The sequence below is a fragment of the Mus pahari genome, chromosome 17 (genome assembly GCF_900095145.1).
Source record: "Mus pahari chromosome 17, PAHARI_EIJ_v1.1, whole genome shotgun sequence".
Classification (NCBI taxonomy): Eukaryota; Metazoa; Chordata; class Mammalia; order Rodentia; family Muridae; genus Mus; species Mus pahari.
In genome coordinates, this window is record NC_034606.1 from 38,344,594 (window position 1) to 38,361,405 (window position 16,812).

Sequence of the window (16,812 nt, forward strand, 5' to 3'; positions counted from 1 at the left end):
TGGTGGCTCATAACCATCTGTAACAAGATCTGACGCCCTCTTCTGGAGTGTCTGAAGACAGCTACAGTGTACTTATATATAATAAATAAATAAATCTAAAAAAAAAAAAAAATCTGCTAGAGGGCTGGAGAGATGGCTCAGTGGGTAAGAGCACTGACTGCTCTTGCAGAGGTCCTGAGTTCAATTCACAGCAACCACATGGTGGCTCACAGCCATCTGTTATGAGGTCTGATGCCCTCTTCTGGTGTGTCTGAAAACAGCGATGTACTCAAATGAATTAAATAAATAAACAAACAAATGAATAAACAAATCTTTTTAAAAAAAATCTGCTAGAAAAAACAAACTAGAAGAGATTGAGTAGATAGAGCATTTTACAATTTTTGCAGATGACGGTTAGACCCAAACTTCCAGGAGAGGAGGTGGTCCTCTCCTTCCACGGTGTATATTGGGGGTCAACTCAGATTGCCAGGCTTGCTCTGATACAAGCTTTTAAGATAAGGCCTGGCTATGTAACTTGGCCTGGAGTTACAATCCTCCTGCCTCATCTGGAATTCTTGGTATGGACTGCTATAACTGGCTAAATGGGGTACCTAGATTTTACAATTAAATAATCACAACCAAGCAATCTCAGAATTATAAATAACAGGTGACTTAAACCATCACACTTTGTCCATTAACTGACTATAGCCAAGAACAACCCGTTTACCTCCACACTGGGCTGCCACATGGACATCTCCTGAGGTCTGTGATTCCACAATTCTGTCTGGTCCAGAAGAGATGCCTGACCTGGGTAAATGCTGCCAGCCATAGCTGGGATTCCATGGGAACCCGGGTAGCCAGAGACCTGTGAGTGATTCAGGAGGCAATGTAAGCTTCTAATATAACAGAGCTTCTGCTATATCAAAAAACCAAACAACTAATATTAAGGAAAATATGCATAAGAGGCAGAACAGGCCCTAGATCTAAGTCTGATTCTCTGAGCATTTCTATTCTCTGACTTGATTTAAAAAAAAAAAAAAAAAAAAAAAAAAAAGACTGTGTAGATGTGCCTGTAAATCATGGACACAACCGGAAATAAAATTATTTGAGTGGGTCCAATGTAATTACCAGAGTCCTCAAGTTCAGGGTGGAAGCAGAATACTGAGAATGGTCAGAGAGCCAACACTGACAACTTTGAACTTGGAATAAACATGGAAGGTAACCAGGAGCTCAGGAATGCAGGTAGCTGACCTATCCCCTCTCCCCACCCCACCAAGGTTTTGTAGCCCTGGATGTCCTAGAAATCACAATGTAGATGAAGACTGTAGTAGAACTCAGAGATCCACCAGCCTCTGCCTCTCAAGCACTGGGACTGAAGGCATGCAGCACTACTGCACTGCTGAGTTTTGTTTTATTTTTTAAGATTAAAAATAAATTACTTTTATTAATTAAAGTTAGGTGTATGTTTTTCTCTGGGTATGTACATAAGAATGCAGAGGCCCACACAGGTCAGAGGCATCAGATCCTCCTGGAGTTGGAGCTACAAGCAGTTGTGAGCCTGACACAGATGCTAGAAACTGAAGTAGAGTCTTCTGCAAGAATCTCTCCAGTCCAGCAATGAGTTCTTAAAGAAACTTTCAGGAAAAGCAATTTTTGGCTTCTGCGTCAGATAATGAAGCTGAGCATATCCCAGGAGATAAGAAGTAAGTTACTTCTGGGACTAGGGTGCTAGTTCTTGGTAAGGGCTGCCTCACAAGCATGAAGACCTAAGTTTGATTCCCATAAAAATGCAGGGCATGGTAACACACACTTGTAATGCCAGTAATGGGAATCCCTGGGGCTTACTAGCCAGTCTATGTAATTGGTGAACTCCAGGCCAATGAAAGGATGAGATGGACAGCATTCCTGAAGGTAACACTCAAGAGCTGTCCTCTCACCTCCATACAAACCTGCATACACAAACAAGCATGCTCATGAAAACACACACACACACACTCCTTAAACAGTTACTTTACATTGGAATTTGTACACCGTGTAAGTACTCAGGGTAACTATTGCTGGGTACAAAGGAAACAAGAGCACAGTACAGCTGCTTCATGTTTAGTTCCAGATTTTCCCGTTCCTAACTCAACACCATCCATCCCCTGAAGCAAGAACCACAGCAATCATGACGTATCTGTAGGGCATGGTGATGTAAGTGTGTACCCTGGCACGTGTAATCTATGGCAAGAGGCCGAGAGTCTGAGGCCATTCTTTCACAGAGAGGGTTCATCTCAAAAACAAACAAATAAGCAAACAAACAAAACAAAGCACAACCCTACCAAACAGCAGAGCTGCAAATGGTGGACACATCCTGTATGCCTGACACTTGTGAGGCAGAGGCATAAGGATGAGACTAGCTTGATTTATGCAGTCAGTGATCAGCTAGAGTATGGTCTCACACTTGAGATTCTGTCCTAAAAATTCCAAACATGCTATGTGTGGTGATGCACACCTTTGATCTTAAAAGCACTTGGGAGGAAGAAGCAGGCAAATCTCTAGAGTGAAACATTATGAGTTCCAGGCCAGCCACTTCAACAAATTCCAAACAAACCCATTCTCAAACAAGAACAAAAACTGCAGCAAAATTCCAAATGTTTTTCTCCAGTGAACAAGAGGCTGATAATGGTGGGAAAGGCCATGTCTTCTATATTTCTAAGTATGGTGACTAAAACAGAGAGAGAATGCTCAAAGGGACATGGTGACAAAACCCAGGCACAGAAGGAAGCAGAAGGAAGTTCTTTTCAACTGAAAGAACAGGGAGCAGACTTGGAACATCATCACATGATCTGAGTTGCCAGTTACTTACTTAGTGAGAGGAGATGAATGCATGGAGAAAACTACATTCCCAAATATCAATACATCATTTGCCAAAGGCTTGTGCACATTTAGTTCTCTGGGCATTGGTAAATGCTCAGCCTTCATTGAAAAATCCTACTGGATACAAGTGCTGCACATACAAGTGCATTTTAATAGATTTTATGAGTATGTATGTGTCTGCTTGTCTGTATGTGCAGGCATGAGAGGAAGCCAGAAGAGAGGGTTGGATTCCCTGAAACTATAGTTACCAGCAGCTGGGACAAGCCTGATGTGGATGCTGGAAGCCAAACCTGGGTCCTCTGCAAAAAGTGTTCTTTTTTTTATTTTATTTTTTTTAAGATTTATTTATTTACTATATGTAAGTACACTGTAGCTATCTTCAGACACTCCAGAAGAGGGAGTCAGATCTTGTTATGGATGGTTGTGAGCCACCATGTGGTTGCTGGGATTTGAACTCTGGACCTTCNGAAGAGCAGTCGGGTGCTCTTACCCGCTGAGCCATCTCTCCAGCCCTGCAAAAAGTGTTCTTAAATGCTGAGCTGTTTCTCCAGGACCTATACCATTTTTTTTTTTTTTTTTTTTTTGGTTTTTCGAGACAGGGTTTCTCTGATAGCCTTGGCTGTCCTGGAACTCACTCTGTAGACCAGGCTGGCCATTTTTTTTTTTTTTTTAAATAAAAAGGAATACATTAACATTATTAACAGAACTTTCAGAAATTTTACAAAAAATAAGTTCTGTGTAACTTACAGCAGTTTTCTAAATAATCCCCAGGGGCTTCTAAAGTAGTGAGATCAGACATTTCTTTTAAAACATGTCCTTGAGTGTTATTAGGTTTCTTGCATGCCTGTGAGGACATGCAGAACTGAGAGCTACCTCAGAAAGTAGGTGCTTTTTTTTTTTTTAAAAAAAGATTTATTTATTTATTATATGTAAGTACACTGTAGCTGTCTTCAGACACCCCAGAAGAGGGGGGTCAGATCTCATTACGAATGGTTGTGAGCCACCATGTGGTTGCTGGGATTTGAACTCTGGACCTTGGGAAGAGCAGTCAGTGCTCTTTACCACTAAGCCATCTCTCCAGCCTGGTGCTGCTGTTGCTATCTAATTCGCTTCAGGATCAGTTGAGCATTGACTACAGGTAGGTAGGCCCTGGCTGTTTTTCAGGGTGGCTGTGCTATATGCTAGACCTAGGTCTCTCATCAGTCAGAAGTGAGTTTGCCTACTTTAGCCTAACAACACACCTCTCACGGCTATAATCTGTGTCCTGGTCAGAGCTCCAGCCCTTTTGTACCCTCCAGAAGGAGTGGAAGACTTCCCTTTTACGTTCTAAGTGCCAAGACAGTAGATGAATGAACTTGGGGACCCATTCTCCTTGTGAAGTAGTATCTCCTAGGACACAGGCCTACCCCATCAGCCCTAAACCAGTTCCTAGTGATGGGAATCCTCTTTGGCTCCATATGAAAATCAGTTTGTGGGGAACAACGTGCTGTATACAGGCCTAAAACTTCCCCAGTACTCACTGTCCTAGACTACGGCAGACACATGGCCTTTTGTTTTCTAGTCACTCTCTACCTCCTCCCCTGCCACCCTAGTAGCAACAGCAAAGCACTTTTTTTTTTTCCTAAACTGACCCCTCAAGCACACATCCCACTTTAATCACATTAAACTCCATAAAAAGAAAAATACAAATATGTCTCTCCTGGCCAGGTAATAGGGATCAGAAGGGCAATAGCCTCGATGGCTAGGATGACACACAGATGGCTCCTAAAGAATGGTGCTATGGTGTGGGTGTTGGCACTTATTAGTAATAGGGCCTATGTATTTCTAGCAGGGATTATAGTTCAAAGTTAGTGAATGTCTTTCCCTTGGCTAATATTCTCCTGGACAGCTGCTTTAAACCTGCTCCTTACTCACTCATCTGTAGGGCATCTAGCTCATCTGCCTTCACTTACAGATGGCTATCTTCAGTCAACAGAAGAAGGCACTGGACCTTGTTACAGATGGTTGTGAAACTCAGGATCTTTAGAAGACCAGTCAGTGCTCTTAACCACTGAGCCATCTCTTTAGTCCCCTCCTCCTCCTTCTTCTTTTTTTTTGGTCTTCTATAAGAAGTAGAGTTCAGTTTTAGCTCTGCCTAGATGTGTTTGTGGTTCCACCTTTAGAGGTAGGTGGGAAAGAATGGATCTAAGTATAGCCACAGGCACTGGCCTGCCTGCTTTGAGACAATACTGATGAATGTTATGAGCCTGTGGGAGGTTGGAAGGGCATGAAGGTCAAGATAACCATCTCCAAAGCAAAGACCAAGGTGACGAGCTTCTTAGCTTCCACTCAACAAAATAAGTAGACAAGCCAGAGAACAGAAATGAATTCAAGGTTCTTCCTACCACACAAGTAAGTGTTGATGAGTCAAGTGGCATGTCTTATATCTGTGACAATTCATATACCTGGTAGTGATTGGTCTGGACCATGTGCTGTGGGCTGGGATAAAATCCTTCACTGGATCTCGGGCTAGGATAACCAGGTCTGCTGGGCTGTGAACAAATTAACAGAACATCGTAAGGATGAGTCTTCTGACTCTGAAAAACCAACGGCTCAGTAAAGAAATTGCTAATACAATTTAGTTGAGTCTTCAACGACTGACACTTCCCCACAACTTAACTGACAGTTAACTCAAAATGACTCACAGCTTAAATGTAAGAGCTCAAACTAAAACAATATAAGAAGGGAACAGGGGCTAATCTTTTAAATTACCTGGATTGGGGAAATGTCTTCCTTTTTAAAAAAAAAAATTATTTATTATATGTAAGTACACTGTAGCTGTCTTCAGACACTCCAGAAGAGGGAGTCAGATCTTGTTAAGGATGGTTGTAAGCCACCATGTGGTTGCTGGGATTTGAACTCTGCACCATTTGGAAGAGCAATCAGGTGCTCTTACCTGCTGAGCCATCTCACCATCCCGGGGCATGTCTTCTTAGCTACAATACTAAAACCTCAAAGGTCAAAAGGAAACCCAAATATAAAATTATAGTATCAAAATAAAAATAATAAAAAAAAAATCTTTGTGTTGTAGGTGACACCAGAGGAGGAAGGCCTAGCTGAAGACTCAGAGGCTCTCAGTGCGACAGAGTTCCCACAGGTGAGTGCTCAACTAACAAACCATCTGATTAAGAAGTGGACAAAGCTTGCCATTGCCTCCCGAGAACTGGGATTAAAGGCATGCATTACCGAGTTCAAGGCCAGCCTGATCTACAGATTGAGTACAGAGCAGGCTGGCTTAGGCAAGTCTAAGGGCTAGTGACACGTGTAGACCCAAAGAGAATGCAGACTGGGCAGAAAAAGGTACTAGGCACCTTTGGGCAATTCCAAACCACAAGGAGTGACTTTATTATGACCTCCAGGATAGAGATTAAAAAGACAAAAATAAAAGTAAGGCCAGCAGTGGAGGGATGAGCTCTGTGTACTGACGCTGGGAATATAAAATGGAGCAGCTGCTATGTAGAACAGTATGCAGATCCCCGAGAAAATGATCAGGGAGCATATGCTGGTCTATGCTTTAAAAAATTATTGGGGGTGGGGTGGTGACGCTGGTGCTCCCACAGAAGAATCCTGAAGAATCCTTAGGATGTGCATTTGGAAACACTAGTATGAAAACTGAGCATGCATGAGAAGGATAGTTAAAGATTTAAGAGCTAGTCTTTCTGCTCCAAACCCAAAAGAAGCCAAACCACCTCTAACACATGAGTTTAATTTAGTAAGTCTGTCAAAAGTGAAATTGTTAAAAAACAGATTATTAGTAAAACTTAAAGATACATAGGCACTGGCACTGTACGCTCTGTGGCAGAGCTACTCTTAACTTAGAGAAACGCCATCTAGTGCACATCCAACAACAGCACCGAGAGTACTTAGGGTGAGGTTAAGAGTAAGGGCAGCATGTACTCTGTCTTTAGACTGACACCAGCCATGCTTTAGATGAGATGACTTGCGGGACCCTAGGCTTGAGAAATGAGTGATAGTTCTCTCACCTCCCCATATGGAATCACTCTGTAGTTGTCACAGAACTAAAACAGGAAATCGGGAGGCTGGGGCAGGTAGTAAAAGACAAAAAGCCCTGCATCAAATTAAAACAAAACAAAAACTCACAGACGAAAGGTAAATAGCCCAAGGGGGGGGGGGGGCATATGTCCTGGGAGGAAGGGTTGGTGCCTTTTCTGTAGGTAAGGAAGAATTTTGTTGTTGTTGTTGTTAAATTGGGAACAATATCTGGTTTTTCACTGCCCGTCTCAAAGTCCTCCTCCCTCAGGTGGTGGTTCTGTGTTGTGGGGAGAGCTGAGTGGATGAGGCTCCCTGGTGTGTAGACTGAGTTGACCCATTACTTATGCTCATTTTCAGAGTGTGTCAAGTTCACTACCTCACAGCTCAATATGGGACTACCATTTGACTTTAGACACCGTGTTAGAACACATAGTACAATACTAACATGATTCCCGTGTTACCAGATTCCTACTTTTCAAAAAAACAAACAAACAAAAAAAAAAAAAAACACAAAAGTGGTGTGAAACTATATTTTTAGCTAACCAATATATCATATAGCAGGGAACAACTTTTTTTTTAAAAAAAAAAACCTGTTGTCTTTTTATTTTCAGAAAAAGGTCTGAATTGTATTATTTATTGAAGTTGATGTATGAAGTGTCTGTCTATCCCATCCAAAACCTAAAGGATGTAAAGACTTTCTCATGTGTGCAAACTGACATGGGCCACCTGTTATCCCAAATCCATAACTACTGTCCAGCTATTGTAAAAAGGGAATGACTGTCCTGTCCTGGTTAGAGGAGAGAAAACCTGGAAAACAAGAGAAGGCAGGCACCAGGCCATGCCATCTCCTGCGTGACAAAGGCCTGAAAGCAAATGCAGTGACCTCTCCAACACCTAGCCACCAGCCAAAACCCAGAAGCAGCACACCAAACTCCAGCAAAACCAAAGCGAAAGGGTACAAGTGGAGTGGTAGAAGTGTGCTAATTTGAAATACACCAAACTCCTAGCGCTTGTGGTCTCGTCTTGTGTTAACCCTGAATGTTTGGGAGATCTTTAACTCTCTTGCCAACAAGAGAAAAGGACAAGTCACACCTAACCCTCTTGGGAGCGCCACGAGGAGAGAAGGGCAGTTTCACATCAGGTCTCTCACAGCTGCTGGCTTCCTCAGCTTCTAAGGAGTGAGCAGCATATTGGGCAATCTACAGAGGAGGGTGACTATGGTACAGTTCCTACTCCTCCAATGACTTGGGGGCTCACCACACAGACAACAGTGTCTACCCCCACAGACTGTATGACTTAGTTCAGGAGGCCCTCAAAGCGGGGGCAGGGACCTCAGCTACCTTGGGTGGTGCTTCATCAGACCCTCCAGAGTCCCAGGACACGGTAGCCTGTCTTCTGGATTCCATCCTCATCCGTTCTTCTTGCTGCACCTTCTCTTCCTCCAGGATTGTGCTGGAGAAACAACACACCACGTTAAGGGGAGCTGACAGCCAATCGCCCACCCCACTCAGATAAGGGACACCAGTTACTCCCAGTAGAAGACAGACACAGAGAAAGAACCCTATATAACACAGGTTTCTAGCCTCACTCAAAAGGATTCTAGAAAAGCCATGATGACAACCGGTAAGTCCACTTAAATAATAGTCATAGGTAAGAAAGACAGATGGTAAGAAAAAGAGCCTGGTGAAATGAAGGCCAGGCAAGATAAAGTGTATTCACACTGGAGTTTATCCTTGCGCAGAATAGAAGGATCCTGAGAGATTTCCAAGCACCTATCATGCAGCTACATGTCTCCGGCTGACTGTATGAAAGCAGACTCCCACATAGCTCCAACTCACCAGCACATGGTAATCAACTTGTAAGAAGCCAAGATCTCCCCACTAGCTCAGACAATAGTGCACTAACTTTTGCATAAAAAAAAAAAAAGTAAGAAAAATGGCAGCAGTACTTACAGGTGCTCCTAAAGCACTGCCTGCTCTGAACTGGAAATGCCCCACTTACCACCACCAGGCTGTATAGCGGCCTCCGCGGCAATGCGGGCGGCGTCTCAGTCCTGGCTGTGTGCCATCTTGTAAACGCCTCAGAATGCAGCCCAGGGAACGTGGCCAGCCCTCCTATTCCCTACTGCCACTTTGGGGTTTGGTAAGCAGCAGGTCTTTAAAATCTTCGTCTTAACTGTGGCAGCAATTGGTTCTTCCCTCCATGCCTGAAACCTGGAGTTCTAATAATGAGGCTCATTCACAGATTCTGGCCCTTGGCAGCCAGATGGAGTAAATAACCACCCAGAATTACTCAGGAAACAATGACATCAGCTGCACAGACTCCTTCTAATCTGGGAATCTGCCTGACTGTTTAAAAAGACATTCCTGCCGGCTAGGGGCTGGAGCCTGCTCTTCTCAGTCACCTCCCAAATCAGGAACAGACAGACAAAATTCACTTCATAGCTGGCCTTGAGTAAGCAAGCCGTCACTGCAGATATTAAGGAAGGTTTTCTCCTTAAAGGAAAAGGGAGTGTTCCCTTCAAAAGAAAAGTCACTGCCTCTTTAAAAAAATGTTCCAGTCAAAAGGACCATCCTCCCTCCAAGGAAGATTAGTTTCCTTTTGCACCAGTTAGCAAGAGCAGTAGAACAAACCCATACACACCAAATTACCTTAAACTTTAACACTTTCTCAGCAGCACAGGATGCAGCTTGGTGGAAGAGCACTGCCTACAAGTGTGCACGGTCCTGCTTCAGTCCTGGCACTGCTTCTCCTGACAGGCTATCTATCCACAGAGAGCGCTGAGACCCAAGAGGCTTTTAAAGCAGATAAAACTATGGCAGGTTCTCATCAAGAAATGTCTCTAGTAGCCAAAGGCTACCTACACACAAAATCAAATCACAGCTTGAAGTATAAAAGGGCAGCCATGTCTTGGCAAATTCACTTACACTCCTATTTCTAAGTCTGCAGTCAACTTTCACAGGCCTGCTACACAGCCACTGACATGTGCCTTTGCATGAACTGCCAAACAGAGAACATGCATGACCTCAGCAAGAGCTAACCCAGCTTCACGGTTCCCAGATCACAGATACATTGCAGGCCCAAGGCTAAGGGTGTGTGTGTGTGCATAGGGATGAGTGTGGACCTGTGTCGAGAGGGCCATTTTCTGGGCAAGGGAGGCACTAGCTGGGATCCCAGCTGGTTAGACACCGACAGCTGGCGGGTGACTTCCTTGGAGCTGGAGAGAAGCGCATTCTGGTAAGCTCTCCAGAGCCCCACTCTGTCACCATCACAGATAATAGAGCCTGACGCTTAAAAATTAAAACAAAAACAAAAACCTGAAATGCCTGACAAAATCAAGGTTAAAAAAAAATAACAGGGACAAAAAAATAAAAGTCCTTTATCTTTTTATTTTTTTTTTTAAAAAAAACAAACTCTTTTTTTTTTTTTTTTTAAAGATTTATTTATTATATGTAAGTACACTGTAGCTGTCTTCAGACACTCCAGAAGAGGGAGTCAGATCTCATTATGGATGGTTGTAAGCCACCATGTGGTTGCTGGGACTTGAACTCAGGACCTTCGGAAGAGCAATCGGGTGTTCTTACCCGCTGAGCCATCTCACCAGCCCCGTCCTTTATCTTTTTTTTTTTTTTTTGGTTTTTTGAGGCAGGGTTTCTCTGTACAGCCCTGGATGTCCTGGAACTCACTTTGTAAACCAGACTGGCCTCGAACTCAGAATTCCGCCTGCCTCTGCCTGGGATTAAAGGCGTGCGCCACCACGCCCAGCTCTATCTTTTAAACCAAACTAAAATCTAGAGAGGCAGCAAGAAGGCTAAGTAAAACCTTTCTTCCAAGCAATGGAAAGTCCCCATTTTACACGCTCTATGAAACGGGCTACCTGATCTGCTGAGACCTCAAATAGGTGCTCTGAGGTTCCCTTGTTATAGGGTGTCCTCAGGCTCCAGCAGGCCAGTCTCTTCTGTCCAGTTATGTCCCCTTTCTCTGATTACCTTGAATGCACTGCCAGAATCTTCCTTCCAGTGCTTAAGTATACAGTGTAAGCTTTCTGCATTGCTCAGGAGTGGATCAAGTCCTTTGACAACTAAAAGAGCATCTGCACACCAGTAAGGCTCCAGTGAGTAATCACGCATGTCAGACTTTCATCTCAAAGAGTGCAAAGGTAACTGGGAAGCTATTCTTTCCATTTCAACATTCACTCTCATACCAGATATAGAAAGTCAAATGCTCTTGAGAATCTATAACTTGCTGCTCAGAGAAGCCAGGAATATAAATAAGCCCTAAAGATCTGTTTGACACTGGGTAGGGAACCCACATGTGGGGCTCCCAGAGTCACTCGGCAGCTGCTGAGTCAAAGCAGCAAAGGAGGACGTGTAGGGTCATGGAGGTCAAACTGCTGCATATTTTCCCAAACTCACAATATTTTTAATAGTCATATATTCCACTGAAAAGCTTTTAGCTGCTTAATGTACATGGGCAATGATGGATGGACGCTTATAAGTTGTTAATTTCCAAATGGATGGAACAAAAAAAGCTGAGACTTGTCATTTAGAAAATATGATAATCATGCCTGCTTATTTGTGGACCACAGCTAGTAAAGAAGTTCTGAAAGGGGAGAATTTTATTTAATATTAAATCTATGGAGCAGAGACTGAAGGAAAGACCATCCAGAGACTGCCCCACCTGGGGATTCANCCCATATACAGTCACCAAACCCAGACACTATTGTGGATGCCAACAAGCACTTGCTGATAGGAGCCTGATATAGCTGTCTCCTGAAAGGCTCTGCCAGTGCCTGACAAATACAGAAGTGGATGCTCTCAGTCAACCATTGGACTGAGCACAAGGTCACCAAGGGAGGAGCTAGAGAAAGGAGGAACAACAATATGAACCAACCCCAGAGCTCCTAGAGACTAAACCACCAACTCATGGCTCCAGCTGCTCATGTAGCAGAGGATGGCCTTGTTGGACATTAATGGGAGGAATGGCCCTTGGTCATGTGAAGGCTTGATGCCCCATTGTAGGGGAATGCCAAGACAGGGAAGTGGGAGTGGGTGGGTGTCTTCAGAGGGGAAACCAGGAAAATAATAAAAAATAGATTTATAAAAAAAAATATTAAATCTATTTCTTTTTTTTTTTAAGATTTATTTATTTATTATTTATTATATGTAAGTACACTGTAGCTGTCTTCAGACACTCCAGAAGAGGACGTCAGATCTTGTTACGGATGGTTATGAGCCACCATGTGGTTGCTGGGATTTGAACTCCGGACCTTCGGAAGAGCAGTCGGGTGCTCTTACCCACTGAGCCATCTCACCAGCCCCCTTAAATCTATTTCTTGTTTCCTTCACTTGAGAAGAAAAAAAAAATCACCAAAGCAGTCAACTCACTGTCAAAGCCACGGACACTTTGAGAACTGCTCTAACTCTTTCTTTTTTGGACTCACAACTACATTGCTAGTCAAGCACAGGAATCTTCTAACTTCACCTCTGGAGCAAAAATGAAGTGGTCTGCCAGGCCAAGTCTCCAACCAAGGATGTTTCATAAATGCTTAAGGCCACTCAGTCTTGGAGTCTGGGGTTCAAATTCCTTGGCTACCCTAAAAAGGAAAGGCAATAGTGGGGAGCTAATCTCCCTAGCAAGCTGTTCCATCATTCACAATCAAGAAGAGCTCTATGATGGAGAAAACAAAAGAATTTGGAAAAAGACCAACACAAAAGTAAATCCAAGTTGGTTCCACACTCCTCCAGCCTTAAACCCAACAGAAAAGAAGAAACTTTGACACTTCCCTTTCCCTATATCATGATGCTGGGGTAGAACCCAGGTCGCACGTGTGCCACCTCTGCCCCATTTCATCTCTGTAGTATCTATTCTATGGGCTACTATGGGTTACTGTGATACAAACTCTTCTCTTTGAAATAAAAAAACATTTATTGTTAAAGATAAAAAACTGATATATGGGAAAAAACTTTTTTAAAACTCTAATCACCAAAACAAAGTGTTGGTATCACAACATTTGCTTTGGATACAAACTCAGTCTGGGTCTGTAGTTATTTAAGTCGGTCTGGAAAATACCCAGAGAAAGCAGCAGTAAATCCAAAGGAAAAGGCTAGAGGAAGGACTTGCTCTGGCAAGTTCACGGGAACACCAGTTCTGAAACATGATCTCTCACAGTTACTAAACATTGCCTCATCACAAAGGAATGGACTTGACCTTTCCACAAACTGGGGGTGTCCTTGAAGGAAACAAGTCTATAGCTTGAGCTGGGCTTGTAAGAGCAGACAGACTGCTCCAGTGGTGCTGGCACCTGGCAACTATCTCCTCCCTGATGATGTAACTTAAACAATGGGAAACAGGCTCGTATTAACCACCTCAAGACTGGTTTTCTAATTAAAATTATTTTATTATTTTATGTGTATGGGTATTTTGTCTGCAAATATGTCTGCTTACCATGTGCGTGTCCGGTGCCTGTGGAGGCTAGAAGGGTGTGTCAGATTAGTTGGAATTAAGAGTTACAGATGGTTGTGTGGCTCCATGTGTGTGTGCTGAGAATCGAACCTGGGTCTTCTGAAAGAGTATCCCTGTGACTCATTTTAAGGAGAACCCATCCACACACCCCCAAAAAACCCTGCAAAAAAAGAAACTGAAGGAAGTGGACTCTAATGAGAACTCATATGTTGAAATTAGTAGACAGAAGCTCAAAGGATATAAGAAGTTCAAGAATATAAGAGAAAAATTGTTTAGAATTTTAAAACGATAGAAAATATGAAAAGAAAGACTCAAGTGGTAATTATACCTGGAAGATATCTGAAATAAAAATCTCAATAATTGGTAGGACATAAATGACAGGAGTTAGGGAACTTGAAGGAATATAGGAGAGGAAGGAAGAAGAAACCACTCACAGCAGGAGAGTTGCTGGGACTAGACCTGAGGATGCTATCAAAAGTTTTAGCCATCTGTGGTGAGTCAGTTGGGAAGCTAAGGCAGGCAGGAGGATGTCTCTGAGCTTAGGGCCTCATAGAGAGTTCTAGGACAGATTAGCCAAAGAGAGGCCTTATTTCAAAAGCAAAACCCACCAATGAGTAAGCAAATCAAATCAACTAGAGTAACATATAACTGGAATCTATAAAGGAAACAAGGGAAATGAAACAGAAAAACATGTTTAGAAGATTTTTACTATCATATGTGAATACATGATCTGTACGTGTGCTATGAAACTTATCTAAAGGCCAATTCTGTGAAGTTAGCCCACCACTTCTACCTTTACATGGGTTCCAAGGATTGAACTCAGATCTCCAGGCTTGCATGGCAAGTTCCTACACTGGCTGAAATACTCTGCCTGACCCAGGGAAAAAAAATGTATCTCAAGAAACAATGAGGGGTGGGGGTGGAGGTAATGGCTATGGTTCAGTGAATAAAGCACTCATCATAAAGTATGGAACTAGTGACACCTATCACACACACAGACACACACTCAAACACTCATGGCCATGTATACATAACACGTACAGATGAATAACAGAGCATACTAGACTGAGGTGATGGTAAACCATCCTCTGCATTTTCATGAACTCTAACTCCACATAGACAATGAGATGTTAAAGATAGTATACGTCTTAACATTAGAAGTAAACATAATTTGAGAAAGAGAAGAGAGTGAAGGAAATGTTGGCTTCAGAGGGTTACAACCACTCTGGCCACAGAGAATTTTTCTTTTCTGGTCAGGCTTCAGGCCTTTTTCCTCCTGCCATACCCTTTTATAGGTTCTCCCTATGTAGACCAGGCAGGCCTTAAACTTACAACCCTCTTGCCCCCAACCCAATGTGCTAGAATGTAATTACACGCTAAACTTTTCCTTTGATATTCCTACATTTATGTAGTTGTCCCATCTCTCTATCTAATCAAGCTCAAACATAGGAGAAATCACCTAGTAAAGACCTAGACACTTCACTTTCCAGAGAGGAAAAGAGACATTTGTGGACATAGGGGCACTAACTCTGGAGTCAAAATTCAGTACATGGTATCAAAACAAACTAAAGAGACTGTAAAGAGTAAGAAAATGGTGAAAGAACTTTGATAGCTGCAGCAGATCAGTTTGATAGCTCCATTGGGGTTCACAGGATGCCTTGGGGGTTAGCAAATGTGAGTCACAGATGAGATACCACTCCATCAGGCCAGAGGTCTCTTGCTACATGTAAAATAGGTAATGGGAAGTAATTAGAGCAAAGGAAAGTATAGGAGAGATTGGAAACTGTTGAGGAAGGGTAAGAAAACAGGGCTTCTGGAGGGTAAACAGGTCTGCCCCTTGGGAGCTATGTAGCCTTAGACAAGTCACATGACTTCTAAGCTTCAAGCTGTCCAATGAGGGGCAAGAATGTTCATCCTTTGGATGATCTGTGCAATCCAAGTAAGCAGCAGCCATGACATGGTCTGGAGCATCGGTTCTCAACCTGTGAGTTGCAATCCTGTCACGAATTGCATATCAGATATCATACATTATTATTCATAACAGTAGCAAAACAAAGGTCTGAAGTAGCAACTAAATAATTTTATGGTTGGGGGTCACCACAACATGAGGAACTGAATTAAATGGTTACAGAAGTTTGAGAACTACTGGTTCTATATAAGTACTCAGGAGTAGATCCTGTGAATTTTAACTCTCAAATATCCTCAGATCACACTAAAGCCACACTAGAGGCTGGTAACTAGGGAGAGAAATACTGTGAATATTTAGAAGTGGCAGAACCAATGAAGAAAAAGGAACCAGGTAAGAATTTAGGTAATTTCGGGCTGGAGAGATGGCTCAGCAGTTAAGAATACTGACTGCTCTTCCAAAGATCCTGAGTTCAAATCCCAGCAACCACATGGTGGCTCGCAACCATCTGTAATGAGAACTGACACCCTCTTCTGGTGTGTCTGAGGATAGCTACCATGTATGTACATATAATAAAAATAAATAAATCTTTAAAAAAAAAAGAATTTAGGTAATTTCTAAAGGAAATATTTTAAACTTTGCATGAAATTCTTACTAAATTAAGTTGGACTATTTATACTTCATTTCTGGGAAAGCTGTTGATGTTACAGGCATCTGAGGAAATAAAAGGGCTCAATGGGAAACAAACAACAGAGCTTTCTTTTTCTTTTGGATATTATCTTGCCCCCAGATGATGGTAACAAGGAAGAACTCACTGGCATGAAGACAGGAGGTGTGGTAAGACACCATCTTTGAAACTGAGAATTACTTTAAAAACTGCACAGCATCGTCTACCATTAAATCAAGACAGTCATTAGATTCAAAACTTGCCATATAGGACAAGTGAAGGACCACAAAGTGTTAGTACACTGGTTTAAGAAATTGTGTAGCTACCTGTTCCTGTACCAGTAGCAAGAAAGGCTTGTCTTAAATTAAATTCCAGCACACTGTCCTGAGGGCACCATGCCCTGTAACTTTAAATCTGAAAAAGCTCTGATGTTACTACTGCCTTCTGGGCTGACAGCATGTAAGGTGGTTGTTTTTGTTTTGTTTTGTTTTTGTTTTTGTTTTCGAGACAGGGTTTCTCTGTATAGTCCTGGTTGTCCTGGAACTCACTTTGTAGACCAGGCTGGCCTGGAACTCAGAAATACGCCTGTCTCTGCCTCCCAAGTAAGGTTTTGATAAACTGTCTCATTTCATTCTAAAAAAACCAGTATGGGGCAGTATCTGTGATCCTGATCCTACAGGAAAGCTAAATACCTTGTCACAGCTTAAAATTTGCACCTTCAGTCCTTGACAATTACCTGTCAATTAACTAGCTAGAACCACCTAGCAGCCAACTGAAGTTTGCAGTGAATTCCTGAGCTGTCTTGAGGGTAGGAAACCAAGCTACAGCTGGGCATGGTGGCGCATGCCTTTAATCCCAGCACCCAGGAGGCAGAGGCAGAGGCAGAGGGGCAGAGGGGCAGAGG

At 42.8% G+C, this 16,812-nt stretch overlaps 1 protein-coding gene across 17 annotated transcripts in view; it reads right to left on the minus strand.

Moving 5' to 3' along the window:
* The window catches only part of Ptk2 (protein tyrosine kinase 2), a 203,730-nt gene that overhangs the window by 22,707 nt on the left and 164,211 nt on the right, over positions 1–16,812 (minus strand). For 15 of the 17 annotated variants that reach the window (XM_021216199.2, XM_029548063.1, XM_021216196.2 and 12 more), the window contains 3 exons: positions 8,211–8,322; positions 5,283–5,369; positions 707–844 (listed from right to left, as the gene is read on the minus strand). In XM_021216199.2, the coding sequence (XP_021071858.1) occupies positions 707–844; positions 5,283–5,369; positions 8,211–8,322 (337 nt within the window). Of the gene's footprint in view, positions 1–706; positions 845–5,282; positions 5,370–8,210; positions 8,323–8,871; positions 9,160–16,812 lie in introns of those variants that run through there. The other 2 variants (XM_029548064.1, XM_029548062.1) reach the window with 2 other exon arrangements.